This window comes from Gobius niger, assembly GCF_951799975.1.
Source record: "Gobius niger genome assembly, chromosome: 7".
Classification (NCBI taxonomy): Eukaryota; Metazoa; Chordata; class Actinopteri; order Gobiiformes; family Gobiidae; genus Gobius; species Gobius niger.
Window position 1 is genome coordinate 33659283 of NC_136858.1, and position 26484 is coordinate 33685766.

General features: G+C 40.0%; 2 protein-coding genes across 3 annotated transcripts in view; one reads left to right on the top strand and one right to left on the bottom strand.

The window, feature by feature from the left end:
- inpp5a (inositol polyphosphate-5-phosphatase A) overlaps positions 1-9989 on the top strand; it is a 350565-nt gene extending 340576 nt beyond the window's left edge. Inside the window, exons 14-16 of one of the 2 annotated variants that reach the window (XM_079560596.1) lie at positions 3800-3868; positions 7271-7358; positions 9897-9932. In XM_079560596.1, coding sequence (XP_079416722.1) covers positions 3800-3868; positions 7271-7351 — 150 coding nt within the window. In that variant the 3' untranslated portion in view covers positions 7352-7358; positions 9897-9932. Of the gene's footprint in view, positions 1-3799; positions 3869-7270; positions 7359-9896 lie in introns of both variants that reach the window. The other variant, XM_079560595.1, reaches the window with a different exon arrangement.
- A 6058-nt stretch (positions 9990-16047) lies between these two features.
- nkx6.2 (NK6 homeobox 2) lies at positions 16048-17925 on the bottom strand. Its single transcript, XM_079560350.1, has 3 exons — positions 17146-17925; positions 16493-16665; positions 16048-16361 (listed from the first exon to the last, which is right to left on the bottom strand). Exons 1-3 carry the CDS (start codon positions 17573-17575, stop codon positions 16113-16115), a joined length of 852 nt encoding a protein of 283 aa, XP_079416476.1. The 5' UTR covers positions 17576-17925; the 3' UTR covers positions 16048-16112.
- Between the last annotated feature and the right edge of the window lie 8559 nt (positions 17926-26484).

The window sequence follows — 26484 nt, forward strand, 5'->3', positions numbered from 1 at the left end:
CCTTCGCATTTTGCCTGACATAAAAACAAACGTCATCAGGCCGCGCTGCTCAGTTTACTTGCGCAGGTGTGAGGGCTGGCCAGCAGGGGGCAGGTGTGAAACAGAGACCTCTCCTTAATCGAGGCAAACTTGAAATCATTTGCACTTTTATGACCGTTCAGAAAACAGAAAATATTCAGCATAGTTTTTTGATTAATAATTACATAAATACGTTTTTTTTTAAAAGGCAACAAAGAATCGTTTGAATAATCGGGATTTCAATTATGACTAAAATAATCGTGATGATTTTTTTTTTCAATAATCGAGCAGCCCTAACATGTAACTTGTATCTTTATAGGAAAAGCTATATTTTTCAGTAAAATGTGTTGCTTTGGGAGATTTTTTGGTTTATTTTTGACTGCAACATTGTCCTTTTTCTTACAAATACCACTTTTAAGTAATTAATTTCTAAATAAACTGTAAAACACTTTAGTTAGGGGGTACACGGTTGACTACTGAAAGGCCAAAGGGGTACGAAAGACAAAAAAACATTGGGAACCACTGCTGTACAATATAAGTTTGGATATCCAGTTGTTTTTTTGTGAGTGACGTTGTTTTAAGGGGAGACACTACAGGCAAAACTCAATTTTTTCAGTTTTCAGCTTTTGGGCCAAACTGGTCTCTGAACATACAAGCTTTCACCCGGAAACAGAAAATATGCTTAATCTTCACAATAACATGTTTAAATATTGCGCTGATTCAATGTTCCCCCATAGACTTATATGGGACAATGCAATTTCAAGGGCCTTTTTCTCAAAACACACTTTTCTGTCATTGTGCCGACACTATGTCCACATCAGTCGGACTTCAAAATTTCCAGCCTTGGACTGAACAATATTTGGAAGATTTTTTCAGAGGGATTTTTTGTTATTTAATCCCTAAGCCCCATTTATTGAGTTGTGAATGTCAAAAAATAAGGCGAAAATTATTTTTTAGCAATTTTTTCCACTCAAAAACAGATTATTTTAAAACTAAAAAAGAAATCCTAAATCCCCTCTGAGAAAGTCTTGGTAACTCATTTATCAAACCATAAATTTGAAATGTAGCTCTATCCGTTATTCAGATTTCGTCGCCGAAAAGATGGGAAATTTGGGGCATTTTTAGGCATAAAACACCTTGTTCTTATATGAAAAGATAAAATGACAGAAAACTTGCTATGTATTTTTTTCTCACATTTATGCCAGTGATCGACAGCAAAAGTTTCAAATTGATATCTGTAAATATACGTTTTTTCCCCTATTCACCTGCAGTGTCTCGCCTTAAACTAGATCATGTCCATTAGTTTATTATTTTGGATTATGACATTACTACCCAGGGTCCAACACTCACCCTATCATTTCAACCACAGATCTACTTAACCTTTATTCCATCAGCGATATCTCCTCATCTCCCGCTCCTTAAATACAGTGCCGGAGGAGGCTGATCCGCTCACAGCTGGCCTCCCGTTTGCTCACGTCTCCATCAAGCACCGGGCTAATTGCTTGTAATGCCCAGACTCTTAACTGCGGCGCGTGTGTTTCCAGATTGGCTTTCCCCCGGACGCGCCGCCCTGAAACCTACAGCCGTAAACATCCCCGCGAGCGGCGCCATCGATCATGCCGCGCTCGGTTAACTTGCCATCATGTTATTTTCTGCTCGCCGAGCCCTAACACGCCAAAGGTTGCGCTAGCTTGGGGACCGGTGATAATGAATGTTTAGCCATGCGAGCGCTACAGCTTCCTTCCACTCCCGCCGCTAAGTCCTACGGGTAATTTGTTTATCTGTCTAAAGATTATGCAAGCCGAAAAAAATCCACAATCCTCCACCAGCCGCGCTTTTTTTGTGAATCTCAAGACAGTGGCGTTTGATAAATGTTATCTCGGTTGGGAGCCTTTTTGTAGTCTGTAAAGGTAGATTGAGGTAGCAAAAAAAGAAAGACTGACCTCGCTTTGGTGTGCGAGTTAATTTGGATTTCGCGATGTGCTTTGTTCTGGGCGTCTTATTCCGAAACGGGACACAGCTCAGCGAATTGGAGCGTTGTGCCGCCGCTGTGCTGGTGAAGAAGGCTGTTCAAAAAGTACTTAGTTCAACCAAGACAAGAGAGATTGCTTCGGGAGTCTCGAGATTTATGTTGGAGCGGGCATGGCTTCCTTTTGTGCGTCCAACGGTGATTGAGAAATGCGGGTAAGTGAGATGACAGAACGTGCACAGAGGGGCTTTGGAGTTTGGTTCATTTTCTCGGCGCTGGTTTTTGAATAAAGTTGAGGGAATTCAAGCAGCAACCCTTTCGAAAATGTTCCTTGAAGACGACGAAACGAGAAATTCAGTCTCACTCCCAACACTCGGTGGTTGTGATGTACGTAAAAAAGTCGCCACGAAAAAGGTCACACGGTCTGATGTTTCACTCGGCCGCCTTTAGCTTTGATTACCGCGCACAATCACGGTGGCATTGTTTCAATAAGCTTCTGCAATCTCGAAAAGATCCAGTTTTGCATTCATTTTTCCACCAAGATTGTGTATCTTTAACACAAAGATTCTCAGAGGGGTTCAGATCTGAACTCTGTGGCCAATCCACGTGTGAAAATGATGTCTCATGCTCCTGAGCCACTCTTTCAATGTGAGCCTGATGAATCCTGGCATCGTCATCTTGGAATATGCCCATGCCATCAGGGAAGAAATATCCATTGATGGAATAACCAGGTTCCCTCCTGGAACCACCACCTTAACGTGGTGGAGGGGTTTGAGCGCCCGAATGATCCAGGAGCTCTGTTGTCGGGGGTTTCGTGCCCCTGGTAGGGTCTCCCATGGCAAACAGGTCCTAGGTGACGGGTCAGACAAAGAGCGGTTCAGAAGCCCCTTATGAGAGACCAACAGGCCCGGTTAGAACCATAGGGCCGTCCTCCCATGGACCCACCACCTGCAGGAGGAGCCATAGGGGGTTGGTGCAATGTGTTCTGGGAAGCTCCAAGGGCTGCCCCCACGACCCGGCAACGGACAAGTGGAAGAAGATGGATGGATGGATGGATGGATGGATGGATGGATGGATGGATGGATGGATGGATGGATGGATGGATGGATGGATGGATGGAGGATGGATGGATGGATGGATGGATGGATGGATGGATGGATGGATGGATGGATGGATGGATGGAACGAACCACCAGCCTCTGTCCCGATGGCAGATACTGAAAGTGGTGGTTCAAGGGCTGCAGAGGGTCCTTCATGATGCTGAAGCTGAGTCTCTTCAGCTGATTGTTGTAGAGCGACTCCAGGCTCACCTGTGGCTGGCCAATCCGTCTGACTGAGGACCTTCTTATTTATTTCTACCTTATCTCATTCTTTGGGCACATCGTGTTTTAGCCCAAGACTATAATCTGCCATATTTGCTGTTTAAATTAAAACATGAATATGTATTGTTCCCCCCTTTATCTTGAATAAATAAGTAAAGTGTTGCTGATCCTAGACCTGGCCAACTGCAGCAACCCCAGCTTGTTTTTGGTCAGGAAGTGTACTAATGTCTGCTCTGGGATGGACTGAAGCCTGGCCGGCGATTTGCGCCTACAGTCGCCCTAACCACGGGCTGTTTCTCACTCACACACCACATTCATGCATTAACAGGGTGAAGGGTCTTTCCCAGAACAACTATGAACTGGTCGGAGGGTTGAACGCTCTCGGGTCCTCATGAAAGTGGAAACTTGTCATTTGATCATGCAGATGTATTGAAGTTAGAGCAAACTATGAAACTGATCTCTATAACTTGTGTCATCTTGTGTCTCCTCAGCCTGAAAATGAAGAGAAGTCAATAGTTTATGATAACATTGGACCCAACGTCTGCATGGGGGACCACAAGGTAAGCACCGCATCTACACACAAGACGCTATGTCGAGAGAGGAATACTGTTTCCTGTAGAGAATTGGTGTTTTTAAACTATACGCTACTCACTGTTTTTGTTTTTTGTCCAACGCGAATGACAGCCCTGGGTAAAATTTCTAAACTAAGCCTTTATTTAAGATTGTAGAAGAGATTTTAAAACATCGTTGACTGGACTGGGTTCATTGAGTAGAGAACGTTTTGCTTCTATCTTCGGGGGCTTATTCCATTGTAGTCAAGGCTGTTAACACACTGGCTAGAATCCTATAAACCCTAAAGGCTTTCTTTAAGACACAACATTTACTGGTGAACGCTTCCTGTGTCCATTTAAAGTCATCGTTTGTCTGTCGCTTGTCATTTTTTCGTTTGCTAGCTATAAACAATTCGTAAACATCTCATTTCAATCACATTTTAGAGAAAGATATTTGTATTTGAGTATTTTACATTAGGTTTTCAACATTAAGTAAAAGCACCTCTTAATGCATGGCTTGAAATATCGCTTTTGTGAGAGCCATAATCCTCCTCCTTTCTGGAAAATATTATAGCCAGACAATCAATAAGGCTGCCTCTCTGTTTGTAGAAATGGTGGCCAAAATACTTACCCAGTTATGATGAAGTACAGATGCTTAATGTTTTGCCGTCATTACTAGAGGTAAAAAAAAAACGATCTGATGCCAATAAAAAGCCGATATCTTTAGAACCGAAAGTAATGGAGACTTCCCTCAGTCACAGCTTCACAGTTCTTCTTCTACTTCTTTTTTCAAATGAGCCACAACCTCCTCGACCTCAGGGGAGCTGAGAAACACCGCAAGGAAAATCGGTCACAAGTTTATACAGCTCGGATCGTCATTCATACTGTATATTTTATGTTGGGGACTTTTCATTTTCATTTCAGAACCATAGAGATAGAGACTTACCGGTTGTTGTTGTTTTGGGAATCTGCTGATTTTTGTCTTTAACTTCTTAACTCCCGCCTGAACCAAGAGCATTTTCTTCAGTTCAGCTTTACCCAAATCCTGTAGGCCAGTGTAACACCTCAAGCTTATCTAAATGGATCTTTTTCCTACCGTCATCAGATTTTTTTCCATCCTTTTTTGGGGGGGGTATTCAACTCATTTTTTTCAACTCACTTTTTTGTAATTTTTTTTGGTCATTTTTTTTGTAATTTTTTGTCATATTTTCGTCACTTTTTTGTCAAAGTTTTCTCACTTTTTTGTCATTTTTTTTGTCTTTTTTGTCACATTTTTTGGTCATTTTTTTGTCATATTTTTGTCACAATTTTTGTCTCCTTTTTTTTTCATTTTTGGTAAATATTTTGTCTTTTTTTGGTCATTTTTTGTCACATTTTTGTCATTTTTTCGTCACTTTTTTGTCAAAGTTTTCTCACTTTTATGTCTTTTTTTTTGTCATTTTTGTCACATTTTTTGTCCCTTTTTTTTGTCATTTTTGTCACTTTTTTTCTTTTTTTTGTCACTTTTTGTCTTTTTCGTCAGTTTTTGTCACATTTTCGTCATTTTCGTCATTTTTTCGCCACTTTTTTGTCAAAGTTTTCTCACTTTTTTGCCACATCTTCATCGTTGTCTTCATCTCAGTTCTGTCGCTATTTTCACACCTTTTTTCCAGAAGCTTTTGGATTGGGGTAAAGCCAAACTGGAGAAAATGTGCTCGGTTCAGGTGGGAGTTAAGGGGTTAAAACAAGCTCCCTCTGAAGTACCTAGTAAACCCACAAAACTAAATCAGCCCTCTGCAACCCATATCGGTCGACCTCTAGTGATTACACAGCCTGTCATTCCTGTGTCTGGTTCAGGTCGGGCATGAGTCTAGAATGAATAAGGTCAGGAATTAAGTTTGGGGCGACTTGTCTTGAAGATTCTAAACCAGTCATGTGCTTTTATGTTATGTTTTATCAAGTATTACCAATGCTTTCACAAATGCTGAACAACGTGTAGCCGCACTGCGCATGGTTCATTGCCCGTTCCTTGTCGGACCGAAAACCCACACCCCTCAGGCGCCTTACGCTTCGCCCCTTTCATCATTACTCACAGTGGAGTGTACGTGAGAGCTGACCCTTCGCACACTGACCGCCGCGTCGCTAACACACAGCAGCGCTAAAACCGCTGCTGCCTGTGTTTAAAAAATGTCCGCCGTAGTTAGCACCGAACTCCAAAAATGTGGGCCGCCGCTCTGTGAGTTTAACCTCGGGAGTCGGGGCAGCCGTAACAGGACAAGGGCTCACTTAATACAGTCTGCTCTCTTTCTCCCACTCGCCTCTACCCAGTTTCCCCCCCGAAAAGAACAAAATAATGCCCTCTTGAGTTCACAATTTTTGAATTCAGTGACATGACAAGGATTTTTTGCTACTTTTTAGCCATTGTACAGCCTTTCTATCTCCCCAGGTATAAAGTAAACGGGTTTATGCATGGCTTGAAATAGCGCTTTTGTGAGAGCCATAATCCTCCTCCTTTCTGGAAAATATCATAGCCAGACAATCAATAAAATGGTGGACAAAATACTTACCCAGTTATGATACGTACAGATGTTTAACCTCTTAACTCCCACCTGAACATGTTTTCTCCTGTTCTCCAAATTCTCCAGATCTAAAAGCTTCTTCAAACCAGCGATAAAAAAGAAAAAAAAAAGAAAATGAGGATGTAAACGCAACAAAAAAGCACTAAAAAGTGACCCAAAAAAGCAACAAAAATGACAAAAACTCAACAAAAAGGTGACAAAAGGGCGGCAAAAAAATGACAAAAATCCAGCAAAAAAAGACAAAAAAACAGCAAAAAAATGATGAAAATCCAGCAGAAAAATGACAAAAATCCAGCAAAAAAAGACAAAAAAACAGTAAAAATATGACAAAAATCCAGCAGAAAAATGACAAAAATCCAGAAAAATGACCAAAAAAAAACAGCAGAAAAAAGACAAAAATCCAGCAAAAAAGACAAAAATCCAGAAAAAAGTGACAAAAATCCAGAAAAAAAAGAGGAGAGAATGCATTTGGTTTTGGTGGGTGGTAAGAGGTTAATGTTTTGCCGTGATTACTAGAGGTAAAAAAAAAAACGATCTGATGCCAATAAAAAGTAAGTTTAACCTCGGGAGTCGGGGCAGCCATAACAGGACAAGGGCTCACTTAATACAGTCTGCTCTCTTTCTCCCACTCGCCTCTCCCCAGTTTCCCCCCCAAAAGAACAAAATAATGCCCTCTTGAGTTCACAATTTTTGAATTCAGTGACATGACAAGGATTTTTTGCTACTTTTTAGCCATTGTGCAGCCTTTCTATCTCTCCAGGTACAAAGTAAACAGGTTAAAATGTAAATGTTTTGATCCGTGAGTAACTTGTAGTTTTGTGTTTTGGAATAACTATATCCTCTCTCTCCTCAGCCCGTCTTCCTGTCCTTCCGAATAACAGCGGGGGCAGGTAAACCTAATGCAAATAAGCACAAGTGTTGTGTGGTGCAGTGATGTCGTGGTAAATATTCATTTTTTTTATTATCTCACTTCATTCACGCTCTCTTGTTCTCTCTTGATTTGCTCGATTTTTCTTTATTTTCACTCCATTAGAACGATTCAGAGCTTACGTGACGCCATTTAAAAGAACGGTTCAGTTTTAAAGGTTTTTAGCGTTGGTTGTTCTTTTATATTAGAGGCTACACAATGTCAGCCACGTAGACGTAAAGGTCGAAGAGTAAAACACTTCTTCTTTGGTCTAAAGGTGTTACTTCAGTCATGTTTTTTTTAACCTCCTATTAACTTTCAGTACGTATTGCACTTTTGCATGGGATAATAACATTTTCTCTTTATTATTCAGACAAAAAAAGAAAAATCCTTAGTTTTGAATTCATTTATCGATGAGTTGGAAGCAAAATTACTGTTGTAGCAGTTGGCACTGAAATTACATATCGTTAGCCACATAGCATAACTCCCTTTGTCATTTTGTATTGTTAAAATGGCAATAAGAGAAAAGCAATGTGTTTCCTATAAAAAGTCTTTTTACATGTTTTCCAAAATCAAAACAAAAATGAGTTAGGCAATTATGCTATGTGGCTAACGATATTATAATCTATCTTTTGTAGTCAATATATTCAATCATAAAGATGGGCAATGTCTAGTTTTAAGTGTACTGCAGAAACACGTCAGACCAGGCATTTCCAAACTACTTTGCCTCCATTAACTTTTACATTAACAAAATGGCAAAGAGCAGCTCTGGTTCCGCTTTTTAAACTATGACTGAAGCTGTTAGTTAATAGCAAAGATGATATTTCAACACGATTAAAGAAAATAACCTGGAAAGTTTTCGATTTTGTCTAAAACTTTCAGTGGTGCCACTTAGGTAAACATCTAAACCGTGAGTCATTGGGCAAATGCAGAGATGTAGAAAGTGTTTGTGGAGCTACTTGGAAAGGACTGCAGAGCTCCTGAGTGACTGGCTGGAGATCCCTATATGCATCATGTTATGAGTTTGCAATTATAGACTCTTCAGTTTAGGGATGCACAGATGCCAGTATTGGGTATCGGGCCGATACCACATGCTTGCACTCATACTCGTACTCATTAATGAGGTCCCAATACCAGAAACTGATACCACTTACCTCTCCGCTGAGGGGAGAAAATAGCAACAAACTGGAGAATACTTTCGTGGAAATACAATATTCCACATAGAGCTGACTTTATTACAGACGACACTCCCTAAATCAGAGTCTGTGCTGGATTTAAACAGAACTAAATGTTTACAAGATCCAGGTTGCTAACTAGCCGCTAACTCGCGGCTCAACAGTTCTGGCGATTCTTAAGCCGTTTTATGCCAGGGGGCTGAAAATCTAATCCAGCTACTAAAAAGTCCTCTGAAAATCTAAAATAAAGAGAAACATCCATCCATTCATCCATCTTAAAGAGAAACAGCATGTCCATATTGAATTAAAATGACATCTGTTTAATTTCTAACTAACTTCTCTTAAAAGTGTAGCCTACTTTACTGAAGGAAATGTAAATGAGTATTTTTTTCTTTTTTCTTTATTGATTTATTGACCTTTATTCGGTGGTCATACCGCCTATGCTCTGCCCAATCCCGTCAGACCTTGGAAGCTAAGCAGGGAAGGGCCTGGTCGGTACTTGGATGGGAGACCGTTTGGGAACACCAGGAAGCCTAGCGAATGTAGTGAGTGAGTGAGTGGTTGGTGGTGATCGGAAGGGCCGATGGCGCAGACTGGTTGCCTCGCTTCCGTCAGTCTACCCCAGGGCAGCTGTGGCTACAATAGTAGCTTACCACCACCAAGTATGGAATGAATGAATAATGCAATGTAAAGCGTCTTTGAGTGTCCAGAAAAGCGCTATATAAAACCGATGCATTATTATTATTATTATTATTCAACCAGGATAGTCCCACTGCAATTAAGAATCTCTTTTTCAGGGGAGTCCTGGCCCCAGAGGGGAATCTATTGTACATGTTTTTAGTGGTAGGGGAAACCGGAGTACCCGGAGGAAACCTACGCAGACACGGGGAGAACATGCAAACTCCACACAGAAAGGCCCCGTCCAGGTGGGAATCGAACCCGGGACCTTCTAGCTATTTACGAACGAATCTGCTGTGAAAGAGTCAGTTTATAAACCCTTTATTCACTTCAAAAAGTATGTAAATGCCTTGTACTTGTATCGGTATTCGGTATCAACAAGTACTTAAATCAAAGTACTCGTACTCGTACTCGGTTTTAGAAAAAGTGGTATCGGTGAATCCCTACTTCAGTTAATTGTACCTACCTTGTACAATACCTATACTACAGTGTGTGAGATAAACCATCCATCCCAGTCTGCTTTATAAAACTGAACTGTCTCTTTAAAGATTTGAAATGGTGGTCACATGATTAACCAACAGGAAATAAAACCTCTTTATTTCCTCCTAACACACTTGTACTTTCCGCTTCTCTCTAAAAAAAATTAAAAAAAATACCTCGTTAATCTACGACTTGAACAGTGCTTTTAAAAAACGTTTTGGGACATTTTTTCTCCACAGGGAAATGCTGCCAAAGGGGCGAGCAGATTTTCCGCGAAGCGCCGATGTGAAACCCCCGACGTGAAACGACACAAGCGGGGACGCCAACGTTGATCGACCCCCTTTCAACAACAACAACAAAAAAAAAGAAAAAGAAAAGCTGGCCACATTTTGCACAACGTTGCTTCTCCTCCTCCTCCTCCTCCTCCTCTCAATGACCCAGTCCTTTTTTTTCCGTTTTTTCCTCCGTCAAAACACTCCCAAACATGGACACACCAACATGGCTGACCTCACCATTACATGCCGACCCCATTCCCTGGAAACTCATTCAAGAAACTGAAAAAAAAAATCTTTAAAGAGGGGGTATTATGCTTTTTTCAATCACATAGCACCAGTCTATATCACACTACAATGATGGCGAAACCTTCTGTTGGTCTGTAAATGCAGTACATTAGAATAACTGCCTTGTATAAAATTGCTCTCTCAAAGCGGCTGTAGCGAATGTCTTGAAATAGGCCTCTGTCTCTTTAAGAACCTCTGACCCTTTCCGACACGCCCCCTCCACACGCTGTCTGTGATTGGTTATTCGGTTATTCTCCGGGAGGTGGGGGGCGTTCCTAGGAGGACTCAGGCAAGGTTAGCGCTAGATCGTATGCTCCGGAGGGACGGTCTGTTTGTATAGATCTATGAGTTGGTTTGTCTAAAAATACAAATAATCCTAATCCGTAAGGTTGACCCCTTAACTCCCACCTGAACCGAGCACATTTTCTCCAGTTTGGCTTTACCCCAATCCAAAAGCTTCTGGAAAAAAGCTGTGAAAATAGCGATAAAACAATGATGGAAATGTGACCAAAAAGTGAGAAAACATTGACAAAAAAAGTGACGAAAAATTTATGAAAAAGTGGCAAAAATGTCACCAAAATGTCACAAAAAATGGACAAAAAATGGATAAAAAATGTGACAAAAAAGTTGACGAAAAATTGACGAAAAAATGTCAAAAATGTGACAAAAAATTCCAAAAAAACGATCAAAAATGTGACAAAAAAATGATTAAAAATTGACGAATAAATGACAAAAATGTGATAAAAAATTACAAAAATGTGACAAAAAAGTGACAAAAATGTGACAAAAAATTACAAAAAATCGATAAAAAAAAATGTCAAAAATGTGACAAAAAATGTATTAAAAATGGACGAAAAAATGACAAAAATGTGATAAAAAATTACAAAAAAGTTACAAAAATGAGTTGAACACCCAACTAAAAAATGTTGGGGAAAAAATCTGATGACGTGAGGAAAAAGATCCTCTCGGTTCAGGCGGGAGTTAAGAGGTTAACCATTTCCCTGGCCCTAACCTTAATTTGTGTCATGATATCTCACGTTTTCACAGCAGACTGTCCCTCCGGAGCATCCGATCTAGCACTAACCCTCAGGCAAACCTATCCCTAAAATGGCCGCCATCAGAGTTTTTTACAGATTACTCAAAAATACGTGAATGTGCCAAGGCAACACATGTTTTTTAATGAGGGAATGACAAAATAACATGATGTAAAGCTTGAAAAAGTCGACTTTTGCATAACACCCCCCCCTTTAAAACTGGCCAATGAATCACTTTGTTCCACGCCACATAGCCTCTTCTTTGCCAAAACTCTAATCGACATCAGTGCAACTACTTTTAGACACCGAGACGCCATTTTTTTAGTTGTTGTGTATAGAGCTACTTTCCATACAGTATGTAAGAGAAAATGGTGACATGTGCAATGCAAAAAAAAAAAAAAAAGAGTTGTTTATCTATATTGTTAGGACTATTTGTACATCGACAGTATAGCATAAAAAATCGTTGCTGTTTTTAGTGCAGTTTTACGACCAAACCTACAGGTCCTCGCTTATTATGAATATATATATATAGTAAATATATAATTTTTGCTGTTCATTTTTGAGTTGCCGTGTACCCAACTCACTGCCATGCGTGACGGACACATTGTTTCATTTTATATACTGTATTTTTAAAGAGATAATTTATAAAAATCTTTACCCAAATGTTTAAAATGCTGAAGCAGCGAGAAAGAAACACTTTTTTTCGTCTTTTTTTTTTTGCCTATGCGAATGTTTAAGCCGTGCCATAGACCATGCAAGTATATTAAAAAAAAAAGATAAGGTTTATGATAGCATCCTCACATAATGTCCTTATAATGCTTACTCTAACTTATTTACCTATATTATGGATCTTTGAATGTGACTTTATAGATACAAGGCTTGGGTTGAACGGTTTTTATTTTCAAGTTTTTTGTCTCTTCGTTTTGGTGCCAAGTATCTTATGTTTCACAGAATGGCGTGTGTTTTTTTTTTTTTTTTTTTTTACGCTGGTGTGGTATGGACTTGTTAAACTCTAACGCGCGTTTGGGAATAAGGCTTTTATTTGTATAATTGTAGCCTACAGATAAGAGCACCACAGGGTTAAGCTGCAGTACACACTACAAGATTTCGAAAAATGCGAGTTGATTTTTTTTTTGCTGTCTCTGCGTCACCGTGCCTGCATTTTTATTTTTTATTTTTTACCTTGTCTTGTGTTTTTTTGTTTTTTGCTGCTGGTCAAAAATTGAGTGTACGCTGTAGGATTTTGAAGCCGCAGTCGTCTCTTTCACTCCGTGTTTAAATAAAAAAAAAAAAGCTGATAGAGATTTTTTTTCTTCTTCTATAGCCCCATCTGGACTGGCCTCTTCTGTAGGTGATGCAGTTCTCAAGCAATAAAAACCATTGGAGCAAAACGTGTGTGTTGTCCTGATTGCACGTTATTGACATTATTCATCAATGCTACTAACTGCCGGTAATGATTTTCTAATTTGTACCACACTGTTATGACCAACGCCTGAAATATTGTGTGGGAAAAAAACTAAGCAATAATCTAAATTGTGTTAAACAAGATGGAAATCTGCAAATTCTCAAAAGATATGTTTCTGTTATGCCCTTTTTATTGCCTCACAACTCGAAATGGGAATGAAATGAACTGCATAATACAAACAACATGGATTCCCATCACTTCTAAGGTTCAGCTGATTGAAATTGTTCCAAAGCTGCAGTGCCTCAGATGAACAGGGGGGTCGCTGTGCTTCATTGACTCATTTAAATCCAACCCAGAAACATTTTAAATATCAAACCCACAAACCTGATTCTGACCAAGGCCGGATTTATGAAGGGGCTTACAGGGGCTATAAGGCCAGGGGCTAACAGAAAAAATTGCGTGCTCAGTTTCCTCTCTCTTTGCATACTCCCTCACATTTATCAGAAGATTTTTTTTTTTACCCGAGAATAAACCAGGTCTAAACCAGGACTACACCAGGTATAAACCAGTTAAGGTCTGAAAAAAGTACCTATTGGACTGTTAAAATGCACCATTAAAATAAAAAAAGATCTCTCTGGGAGGACCCCCTGACCCCCCCTTTTAAACGAGTCCCCCCACCAGTCTGGCAGTAGCAAAGGTTCTTCCGCGAGGGCCACGGAGCTCAATTTTTTTCACAAATTTATCTTCTTTTTTTTTTACATTCTATGTTCATTTATCCTTTCATTGTAGAGAGAGAGAAATCAGACAGACAGACAGACAGTATATACAGATGTTGTTAAGGCGCTATATAAATAAATATTGATTGATTATGAGGGGCCCTGAAAAAAACGTTAGCCCCGGGGCCCATTTTACTTAAATCCGGCCCTGGTTCTGACCTCTGTTTGCGCTGGACCAACAAGTGACTAGTGGTGAGCAACAGGCCGCAGGCAGCGGGGAACCACAGCCAGATACAGGCCATGATCAAATAATGGCATTTGAAGTATTTTATCCACCAATTTGAAAGGTTGAGTCTCAGTTTATCAAAACAAAGACAGAAGTGACCGTTTAAATGTGCATTTTTAGTTGGTTCAATTCTCATTTTCTTATTCTTTGTTATTTAAATAACCATTTTCTCTCAAAATGAAGTATGGAGATGTGCTGCCATTTGATAAATAAGTCTGTACGGCAAAGAAACTGTTCCATCAATCGTTCTGCTTTGATAATCTATCAAATATCTGACAAAGTTCTAAGCATTTTGCAATAATGCACTTCCTGCTTTAGTAAGAGGAAATATGTGTCTGCAATTAAAAGAAGCGCATCATTGAGAATGCTATTGAAAGTAATGTAAAGGAAAAAAATAATAGGCATTTTGTAAAGGCTATTAGTAATGCTTAGGATTAAAGTAAATTATAAAGTATTTTCCTACTGATGCCATTCATTATTTAGAAATTAAACGTACAGGACAAAAAAAAAGGATTTAAAACTAAACGGTTATTAATAAAGATATTATTAAGGATTACGAATTTCCTCTCTGTGCAAATCAGCATGTATTTTAGACCATTCATTTAAAATCAAAACATAGTCAATCAAAAATGCTTGTTAAATAATTTATTTATAATACAAAGTGTTTTTTTTTTCTTCCTTCCTGTGTCTTTCCGGGAAGCAATAATACTCTCTTTTAGTCCAACAGAAGCAGTGGTGCCGCTCACAGAAGATGAGGTATAACCAATAAAACCAAATAAACCGCCTGTCGCGTTGTTAAAACAAGCCGAGGATACACTGAATATTTACAGTTTGTGTCTGTACACGAGTGTGCGGAACCGAAACAGTCGGGGGGTATAAGCGCGTGTCCACTGCTTCACGACATATAACTTACAGTAAAAAATATATACAATCTCCAAATACAAGTTCATCTTTAGGCTACAGCACGAAAAGCGTTCACTCGTCTCATTCGGCCCCCTCCGTCTTTATTAAACCTGTCCCGCTTTGCCTTGCGCTGTGAGACAGTGGTACCCTGGTTAATCTGAGCTTTAAAAGCATCATAGGCCCGTCACACCTGCCACGGGAACATGCATCTATACCCAGACCAGCGTTGGAAAATTACCTGCAACCAAATTAGAGAAATGTTTATATCAATATAGGCCTAAGTGTAAACCCAAAAAACTAAAATCTTTAAATTATTTTCCCGGAAATAACAAATTGACCAGAAATAACCAAGATGTGCTCATTTTTGTATATAAAGTAGGGCCATTTCTAGTGCCATTTAAAAATAATGAATTTAAAATGTAAACTTTTTGAGGGAAAATGCTAAACACATAACAAAATTAGCATAGCACTGTGATTACGCTAACGTAGCAACGGAGAGATTAGCTTGACGTCTTTAAAATAAGATCAAATCGTCTCTAAGGCTGCGTTTTTAATTATTCCAAATCTGGTCCGGAGGGTGTAAAGGGCGTATTTTAAAGTTTTGTTTACATTTACAGGTTTTGTTAGAGTCATTTTTTTTTTTTCATAACGTAGCTCAAAAAAAGGAAAGTTTTTTTTTTTTGTAAAAGTTCGTTGTCATAGTAACGGTGTTTGTCCTTTTTCGGTAAACGCTCGGCTCCTCGGAGCAGAGGGCCTCGTATCTCCCGCCATAACGCGAACTTTTCTTCTCGATTTTAGCGCCTTAACTCCCACCTGAACCGAGCAAACGTTTTCTCCAGTTTTGGCTTTACCCCAATCCGAAAAGCTTCTGGGGAAAAAAGGTGTGGGGAAAATAGCGACAAAATGCTTTGATTGACGAAAACAATGATGGAAATGTCAGAAAAATGTCACAAGAAATTGACAAAAATGTGACGGAAAAATGACAAAAATGTGACAAAAAATGACAAAAATGCGACAAAAATGTGATAAAAATTTGACAAGAAAATTACAAAAATTTGACGAAAAAACGACCAAAAAATGACAAAAAATTGATAAAAATGTGACAAGAAAATGACACAAATTTGACGAAAAAATGACAAAAAATTGATAAAAATGTGACAAGAAAATGACAAAAATTTGACGAAAAAATGACAAAAAATTGATAAAAATGTGACAAGAAAATGACAAAAATTTGACGAAAAAATGACAAAAAATGACAAAAATGTAATAAACATTTGACAAGAAAATTACAAAAATTTGACGAAAAAAATGACAAAAATGTGATAAAAAATGGACCAAAAAATGACAAAAAAAAGTTATAAAAATGAGTGGGGAAAAAAATCTGATAACGTGAGGAAAAAGATCTCTCGGTTCGGGCGGGAGTTAAGAGGTTAAACTCGTTTTTTGACGCTCGTGGTGCTCCGGTTTTTGTCCCTCGTCTTCCGGAGCATGTTCGGTGCCAGCAGGTGCAAAGGGCCGCGGTAAAAGTGTCTATTACTGACGCTGCGTCCATCATAACGTGTCCGAGCTGTTGCTGCAGGGGCTCAGCAGCGCCAGGTTCGTGGCCTTGTGCTTTTTCAAAAGTCTTGTTATTTTCTCGTCGTCCGAGTTCGGGTCCAGCGGTTTGTTGTACTCGTCGTCGTCCTCGTTATCCGAGCTCTCCTTCATCTTCTCCGTCTCCGAGTCGTGCTTCTTCTTGGCCGTGGCCATCTCCGCCGCGTGCCTCTTCCGCCATTTGGTCCGTCTGTTCTGGAACCAGACCTGTGGGAACGGACAGCTTTAGGTACCGCATCATGTTTCCGGAAAGTTATTCAAAATGTCTTAACTTTACACAGTAGGCTACGTATTTCTCCCTGGCTTTTCTAAAGTGTTATAAAAGCGTTTTAATTTACCTTTACTTGGCTCTCGGTCATGCCGAGGCTGTAGGCCAGTCGGGCTCGCTCCGGTCCCGCCAGGTACTTCGTCTGTTCGAAGGTTTTCTCCAGAGCGAAGATCTGCTGACCCGAGAACGTGGGCCTGGAGTGCTTCTTCTTCCCGTCCTTGTCCATCATGAGGCTCGACTGAGCTGTGAACGCACACACGTAGGCTACACTTAAGTATAACAATATATTCTGCTTCAATAGTTACGTATACGCGGCCTGGATGTTCGAGTTAATTCCCGTTTTCAACAGGTTCGGTTCAACAAGTTTATCCGCGTGCTTTATTTGTGTAGCGTTCACGGACCGCGTTTTTTCTGCGAGTAATTTCCGAGCTAAACAAAAGCTATGGATGCAAATAAAATGTTTATAACATTATACCTAAATATTCTTAATGAAATGCCCTATAGAAAAATTGCCCAATATGTTAACACAGGGGGAAATGTGTTAATACTATTCATCAAGTTATTTATTTGGTTAATAAAATAATAAGTCGCCTCTTAATACAACATTTTACTTTTGTTTAAGCCTCAGCAATTTTAACCCCCTTATCCCACAAATCTGGATGGCAATAATAATAAAAACTGCAGTTATTTGTGCCGCCATTGGATAGTGAATCTAAAACTCACCGGGACACGGGACTCGCGGGTCTCTCCAGGGTGATCCCTGCATCACGCCGGGCCAGAAGATGGGTGCCCGGCCCGGGAGCTCCGCCAGAGGCTTGGGGTAGCGAGACACGGCGGGGCTGAAGTACATTCCCGCAGCCGCGGCGGCAGCAGTGGTGGCCAGGCCGTTTATCCGGGGAAACCCTGAGAGCAGCTGCCCCGCTGTGGTGATGGGTCTGCCCAGGATGTCGCTGATGCCGTGCGGGGTGCCCCCGGCCAGATGGGAGCTGAGGTTGGAAAGACAGGGCGCCTTGAAGCCCGTGTGGTTTTGCTGCAGGGTGTACGGGAACAGAGACGTCTTCATCTCGGTCATGTTGTGCAACGCCGCCAGCGGGGTGCTGCCCAGGACGAACGCACTCTGCCGGTTAGCGTCCATCTGCCCCACCGCTAACATTTGTGACCATGAACCGTTCAGCCCAGTGGGATAAAAAAACGTGAGGCTAAAATAAAGCAAAGTGTGGTAAAAGTTTAAATGCCGTCGTCGTTTCCCGCTCCGAAGTATCCTGAAACACGGAGAAAGTTTCGGTTGGACTTCTCTCTGGGGAAGAGCCGCTGTAATCGTCCCGAAAGTCCCGCTTGCAGTTTGTTTTGGTCGAGTGTCAGCGGGGAGAGTCCGCCGCCGCTGCCGCTGCCGCAATCCTCCGCTCTCTGATGATGGTTTTAGTGGTTTTGATGGGAACCATTAAAGGGCCGCTTTCCTCGCTCTACGTCTGGAGCATTAAAGTATATACTGGAGTGAAGCGGGAGCCGTTGATAACAGCACGGCCACCTGCACGCGCGCTATTCCCATTGGATAAGACTGAGTGAGGGCGGCCGCTGATTGGAGGAGACAGAGCCTTCACTTCTTCACACTTTCAGACCGTGGAGATGGATGGTGAGTTGACGGGCTGTCGGAAATACGAGCTTCAGCTTTCCCCCTTTCTGAAAAACGATCTGGTTAGAGATTATTTTACACGCATATAAAATATTTAGGTCCACACACTGACTACGCATTTCTGTTTGCTTTCGAAAGTAGGCTATTTGAGTTGGATTTAGTGGTGTTTTGTTTCAACACTTTATTTTTTTTTGCCCACATTAAAACTACGGATATAGTATTTAAACATGTTTGCGAAAAAAAAAAATCACGGCACAAAGTCTACTACGGCCCAGTGAACACAAAGATTTGCTTATACTTAAAGATTAAACTCTACTATCATTTTATAGCTCGCTCTCTACACTCTCGGTTGCCCTATTCACCCGGTGTCAACAGTTGATTGTCCGAGAGGTCCCTGAACGCCCCGGCAGTTTAACTCTATTAAGATCCGCAGCGCTACTGTTAATGATGCGTCCCGCGCCGTGGAAATCATTGTTTCGGTGCTTCACAAAGAATATGCGTTTACATTAGACTATGGTGCGGCGAACAGTGCATTAAAACGGAAACAGACTCCTTTGAAAATAGTCCATCTGTAATTTTAGACACTTTCTTCATACGCGCAGGACTATTAAGGCGATTAGGAAACATTTCTTATTGCTAAACACGATTTGAGTGTGTTGTAAATATTTGAGTGTGTTATTTTAGCACCTATAAGAGAGCATTACATCAGCCTCATTGCTAGTTTAAATAAACTCGAGGCCCTTTGAGTCGCCCATTAAAAAGCCGTGAGCGCGCGCTTGTGCCGGCACCGCGTTTGGTTTTTTTTACGCGGCTGCGATAATGTGTGTTTTTCTGTGTGTGTGTGTGTTGTTTTTTTTAGACAAACTGCGGCGTTATTAGGCTGAAAGTGTGCGGCAGACGAGCGAGCACCCGCGGCCCCAGTCATCACCGTGAGTGCTGTAATATTTTATGGAGATGCGGGGAAGGTTGTAAGAGTGAAATATGGCGCGGCGCGTTAGCGTTTGAACAGCTTCAGTAAATGCACCTCCGCGGCTGTTTTGCGGCGCGCGGGAGGAGGAACGCGGGTTTTTTTTTTTTTTTACAAAGGCGAGGAGATGATTCACTATTGGGACTGGGGATTTCTAAAGGCGCGCGGAGAGAAGAAGAGGACGCACGGTTTAATTCCGCAAATGGTCCACACACTGTCAATTTATAACCGCTTGGGAAGCTGACGGAGTTGTTATGAGAATAATCAGACAGATATTCTACAAATCGGCCGAATATTCGCTGTTAGATTGGTACAATGTTTTCAAACTAATATCAATACATTCTCCTCATCTCATTAAAGTCATGCTTTGATGCGAGACAGGCCCTGTTAATATTTGACTAAATGGCTCATAAATTATTGTATTCATTATTGGCCTTCAACCGGCATTGTAAAGGCCTAAAGTAAATGTGTCCTAATTATTACTTATTTATTTGTCAATGTTTTAAATGTCATTTTGACATAATTCAAACTTCTGCTTTTCTGTTTAGATCACGGATGAAGAGACATGTGATATAATAAATAATAATAATAAATAAATAGTGCGAGAGAGCGAGTCAAAACAAGACTTAAAAATAGTGCTCAAGACAGAGCGAGTCAAAACAAGACTTAAAAATAGTGCTCAAGACACTGCGAGTCAAAACAAGATTTAAAAATAGTGCTCAAGACAGAGCGAGTCAAAACAAGATTTAAAAATAGTGCTCAAGACAGAGCGAGTCAAAACAAGATTTAAAAATAGTGCTCAAGACAGAGTGAGTCAAAACAAGACTTAAAAATAGTGCTCAAGACACTGCGAGTCAAAACAAGATTTAAAAATAGTGCTCAAGACAGAGCGAGTCAAAACAAGATTTAAAAATAGTGCTCAAGACAGAGCGAGTCAAAACAAGACTTAAAAATAGTGCTCAAGACACTGCGAGTCAAAACAAGATTTAAAAATAGTGCTCAAGACAGAGCGAATCTAAACAAGACTTAAAAATGCATAACTGAAAGTATTTTATCTACACTCTTGCCTCTTACTGTAATCGATTAATTCTATGTTGATGTTTTTATTGATTGTATTTGTTTTCTTATATTTATGCCACTGTGAAGCACTTTGAATTGCCTTGTGTATGAATTGTGCTCTACAAATAAACTTGCCTTGGTATCCACTGCTCAACACACACACACAGGTAAGCTCAGTACATATAAAAACACAGTTTTATTTACTGCATATGCACCTGGTGAAGATAACGCTGCTCATGAACCAAAGGGAAGAGTTATACAAATGCAAAATATGTTGTGTTTATGAAAAAGCTCCTCCCAAAAATAACTTCATCTGAATATACCAAGAGTTAACTCAAGCAAGAACAGGGTAAGTACCAGAAATCAAGGTATGCTTTAATGACCGGAGCTATACCTGATTTTCTTTTTTGTAGTTATGGAATGAGATTTGGTTTGACTTCCTTAGGTATATTGTAAACTCGGACATTTGTGGAGAAAGCACAGTAGATCTAATTATAAAGCATATATTTGTATCAATCTCATGCACTTGCTGGCTAGTTTTCTCGCAGTCTTGTCAAAGTGACCCTGCAAATTGTGAAATGTGCCTGTAAACATGTCCCTGTGTGAATCGGAATGCTACTAATATGTCCGGAAGATTAGGAACATTTCAATTTAGTGGCTTCCTCGTTCAAAAATCAGCTATTGTTTCACCTGTAGAGTACAGTAACAACAATGAAAAACGGGATCTGTTTTTTGCAGATGAACTCTTCTACAGAGCGTCATCATCGCCTATGTCTGGTGGTGAGTTAGGTGCGGAAATATTGAGGTCTCTAAAGTGTTAAATTCGACTTGGAAACCCCTGGAGATAGCCGTTTTTAATTTACAGAGAAGCGTCCATCCCATCGCTGTGTGAGCGTTGAGCGAGACGGAGGCTCATAGCGGAGCCAGGCTCGCAGCCAAAAGAGCCCTCACCGTTAATAACCTAATAACAGTGTCACATAATGAACGGGCTAAATTTTTATCTCTTAAATTCTCGGGTAATTTAAAGTTTAAACTCTTAAACTCAGATTTGTTAAAGAAATAGACGCGCCGCCCATTAAATGAAGAGGCGGCGTCGTTTTTCATTCGCTTTTATTGGAGCAAGTATTAAACTAATTTTATTTAATGTGTTTTTATGATTGAGATATGAGATGTGAGAGGGTGGAGGATATGCCGGGACAATTAATTCAGAATTAATACACAGAGTAAAAGCCAGGGCTGATTCAATTATACTGAAGGGGGGGAAAAGATGCTGATGGCAACTTACAAACGGACAAATGGCGCTTCAAGTGAACTAAATAGACATTCCACAACTTTGCACGTGTGGGTTTTTGTGATGCTTTTGTGCTTATCTGTCAGGCCTTGTAGAGAGTCGGAAAGGAGCAACATCACAAATAACTCATCCTTTTTAATGAAGCCATGAGTATATAAACCCCTTAACTCCCACCTGAACCGAGCACATTTTCTCCAGTTTGGCTTTACCCCAGTCCAAAAGCTTCTGGAAAAAAGCTGTGAAAATAGCGACAAAACTGAGACGAAAACAATGATGGAAATGTGACAAGAAGTGAGAAAACATTGACAAAAAAGTGACGAAAAAGTGATGAAAAAGTGGCAAAAATGTCACAAAAATGTCACAAAAATGTCACAAGAAATTGAAGAAAATTGACAAAAAATTGACAAAAATATGACAAAAATGTGACAAAAATGTGACAAAAATGTGAGAAAACATTGACAAAAAAGTGACGAAAAACTGATGGAAAAAGTGGCAAAAATGTCACAAGAAATTGACAAAAATGGAAGAAAAATGGACAAAAATGTGACAAAAATGTGATAAAAAAAAGTGACAAAAAAGTGACAAAAATGTGATAAAAAAGTGACAAAAAAGTGACCAAAAAATTTCAAAAAATGACAAAAATGTGACAAAAAAATGACAAAAATGTTTTTAAAAAATGTGATAAAATTTGACAAAAAAGTGACAAAAAAGTGACAAAAAATAACAAAAAATTGATAAAAAATTGTTGAAAAAATGACAAAAATGTGACAAAAAAAATGACAAAAATGTGATAAAAATTTGACCCAAAAAATACAAAAAAATGACGAAAAAATGACAAAAATGTGACAAAAAAGTTACAAAAATGAGTTAAACACCCAACAAAAAAATGATGGAAAAAAATTCTGATGACGTGAGGATAAAGATCCTCTCGGTTCAGGCGGGAGTTAAGAGGTTAACCTTCTGTATGACACATCCTTAAGACATTTTTTTTTTTTACCATCCCTGTAGCCTGCTGATTTACCAAATGAACGATATGTATCAATTACTGACTTTAGAAAAAGCACAATCATGGTACAGCTTTGAATAATGTGTAAAATGTCCTTGTCAGATCTTTTGATTGCAGGCACTCCTTTGCAGATTGATTTATTCTCCGTCCATCCAGCAGCAGCAGTTTATAATGCAGTTTTGGGAGATAGCGGTTAATAAAGAGTGTGTAGATAATCTTATCTGAGTGTGACCTCGGCTCAAACAGAGACTGATGGGGCAGCGAAGGCAGATAAACAGATGTCAGGACAAAAAGAGGCTGTAGGAGTCGGCCCATCTGTTCAGACACACGCGCACTGGGAATTAAACATTCACTTAACACCACTGTTTACATTAGCAATTACAGACATTATAGTATGGGCCTGTTAATGAGAAGCGTGTTAAACAGGAGCATTCAGACGGCTTTCACGATCAGGTGTCTTAAATATAGCTTTTGTTTTTTTCATTTCATCCTCAAAAAGAAAATCTATCTTCTTTAAACACAGGCCAGAATGAAGATGAGGATTGGGTTGAATATTTGTTGACCATGAGCTCCCTCTGCTGGCCGGAGAAGGTTGTGTCCATTCCTTTTTGAAATTGACGTTTGTTGTAGGGGAGGGGAGTTGTTTTGTTTAGCCCAGGGGTGCCCAAACTTTTTGTCTCCGAGGGCCAAAATGAAAAAGTGCGTGTGGGTCGCGGGCCAAACGCGGCGATGTCAAGCGTGAAACACATAACTGCAAATAATAAAAGTTACTTTATTTTCTTTTTTGGTATACCTTTGCATTTAATTCAATCTATGCAGTTAACCTCTTAACTCCCGTCTGAACCGAGAGGATCTTTTTCCTCATGTCATCAGATTTTTTTTCCATCATTTTTTTTGTTGGGCATTCAACTCATTTTTGTAACTTTTATGTCATTATTTTGTCATTTTTTGTCACATTTTTGGCATTTTTTTGTCAATTTCTTGTGACATTTTTGTGACATTTTAGCCACTTTTTCATCAATTTTTCGTCACTTTTTTGTCAATGTTTTCTCACTTTTTTGTCACATTTCCATTGGGAGTCAAGGGGTTAACACGCTACAAAAGCCTAGTTTTAGTAGAACGAAATCAATTATTGTAGCAATATAGAGCAAAATGGAAACAACAGCACCACCTGTACCTGCAGTACCTACAGTGACTTTAGCTCATTTATTTCTTTAAGTCAAAGAAAATGCCATATTATATCATTTTGAAAGCATCAGTTCAGCATAAATTCTTTTATAAGTCATAGTTGTCAATGATTTTTGCAAAAATAAAGTTGGAAAAATGTGAAAGTTGATGCTACGACGCTCTGTGATTGATAAACACCAAGACACCAGAACAGTGTTTCCTTAACTTTGCGAAAGGAGTGAAACAGCGCCCCCAATTTGACGCTGGTGGACAAAAAGTGAACTGCATCCATATTTGGCCAAATTTGGCCCGCGGGCCCCACTTTGGGCACCCCTGGTTTAGGCTATAGGTTATTATTTCTTAAATTGGCTGAAGATGTTATATCCTCAGCCAAAGGACAGGGGCCACTATAACGTAATAGTAGATGTTTTGGGGAAAAATCTCCAAACAGAAAATCCACAAATGTTGAACCTCATTATCATTTGTGAGGTTCTAAAACCTGCCATATTATTCTTGTGGATCAGGCACATGGAGAACATTATGTTAAAAATAATTTCCTCTTTGTTCCAGACATTGAACTTTGTGGCAGCTTGTGCTTCATGGACCAAGTCAGAACACCAGCGTTGATCAGCACCAGATAAAACTCTAATTTATAGCCTTGACTGTTGTTCCTCCTATTCTTGCACCAAACAGCAGAACTGCATTTTAAAGTTGTAACTTTCCACTTATGATCGCTAGTTTTAGTTTAACTTCTCTCCACTGCTTACTTTCTGCCACAAGCTCATTTCATTTATGATGTTCACAGGAAAAGGGTCCATACTGTATGTCCTTAGCATGTTGCAATGTCACATGAAAGCATCCTTTTTAATTATTTCATTTACAATATAAAACTTGCAGAAGCTGATGTATGTATTTTATCCACATTAGCATTGTTGCTTAAGCAGGAAATGTAACCACAAATACATAATATGTAGCAAACACTGCCGCATTGTTTGTATCAAATCACACAACTTCATTCACAAATCGTTTTTTTTGTCCCAGATGATTAAGATTGTGAGGAGACACTTTCACCACTAGATGGAGTCCTTCTTCAAGATGAAGAGCACTGTCTCTTCCTTCACAGGTATCTTTCTCTCCTCCTGTTCAGTTTTATGTCAGACTCACAATTCACAGCATTGTTAAAAGTTTGAACATTTGAAAAAATGCCTCAAAACATACAGTATTACACATTAAACATAGTAGATGCAGGCAATAATGTCAATTCTCACTTTATAGATTTACTGACTGTGACCCGGCATACGGCCGGGCCACCGCGAGTCTCCACATTTGATGTTCTGAGCTTATGAGTTATTACTAAAAAATGTCCAGCCTAGTCCCTAACCCATCATTCACCCGCACTATATTGCAAACCAGAGGTTCCCAACCTTTTTCCTTGACATGCTGTAGTCAGGCAGCGCCCCCCATTCCAAAGCTATATGGCCACTACAAATGTCTCTAATACTTGCTTATTTCAAAAAAATAAACTGAAATTGGAGTGTTTAATGCACCTGTAGTCCTTTCATTTGCTCAAATAGATGTCACTTATGACCTGACCCTCTGACCAGACAAAGCTCTGGACCCTCTGCAATCCCAGACGCCCCCCAGGTTAGGAACCACTCTATAGTTAAGTGCAGCGTTGCCTATTCGCTGCGTGTTGTTGTGGCGTGCAGAAAGGTGTGAGTCACTAAACTCCGGGAATTCAAGAGACAGTAGAATATTTATAGACAAATAGCGGTTAGCGTTCGTGCCTCACAGCTCGTAGGTCCCGGGTTCGATTCCCACCTGGACGGGGCCTTTCTGTGTGGAGTTTGCATTTTCCCCTTGTGTCTGCGTAGGTTAGCGGTAGGTTATAAAAACATGTGCAATAGGTGAATCCTCCAGCCAGGTGTTTCTGACCACCAGCCTGGCTCCACATCATGGAGGTGGGTCCCCGAGCGCCGGCCCACGCTGGCAGCTCACTGCTCCTACAGGTCGCCCCATGCGATACTGAGGATGGGTCAAATGCAGAGAACTAATTTCTCTACAGAGATTTCTCTACAGAGATTAATACAGTATAACTTAACTTAACTTAACTTATATCAGTCAGATCCATTTTATTTCACATGGATTTTAAGCTATCGATAATTTAACAGCTCAAGCTAAAGGTAAGCAGCTAACGTTAGCAACTTTTCACTGTAAACATTTATATTCAAGTAGTTCATTCATGAAAAATCTGCAACATGTGATTAAAACAGCTGTTTTCATTCATTCATGTTGTGTCTCTGCTGTTTGGGTTCTCCTTCGACAGTAGTATCGCAATGCATTGTGGTCTATTTTGACCTGTCGCTGGTGGGACCGCCACCACCCAACCTGGAAACCACACGGCCAATTGCACTTGATATAAGATTTTCTTTTTTGCGGCAATGTTCTTGCATATCTTAACTGCCCCAAATGCCTAACAGACCAGCTTGCCTTTGTAGACGCTTCAGTAATTTACCATAAAGTTACACATTAGCCTCAAAGAGATCCCCTAATTATTTGAACCTGTTTTAATAGAAAGCAAAAGGTCAACACTTTCCTTATCTGCGTACTACTAAACCAGTGTAGCGCTGCTTTTATCTGACCCGGAGGAGATCAGAGAGTCTGTTACTGCATAGACCTGGGAGCAATAACCACGGGCTTGGGTGAAATGAAAATGCAGCTCAGCTCTGATTGAGCGTGACTTAGAAAAACATTGTCTTTGGCAGAAGAGCTCATCAGGGAGGAACTGTGGACCTCCATGGCTCCTTTAGGGATTGCGGTGTACAGACTCTGCAGAGGTGACCTGTGAATAACCTTAGGAAGTGCATTGGGGGCACTTTACCGTCGTGCTCAAGTTTGAAGAGTTGTGCAGTGACTTTGACTCGGGTGTAAAGGTGAAA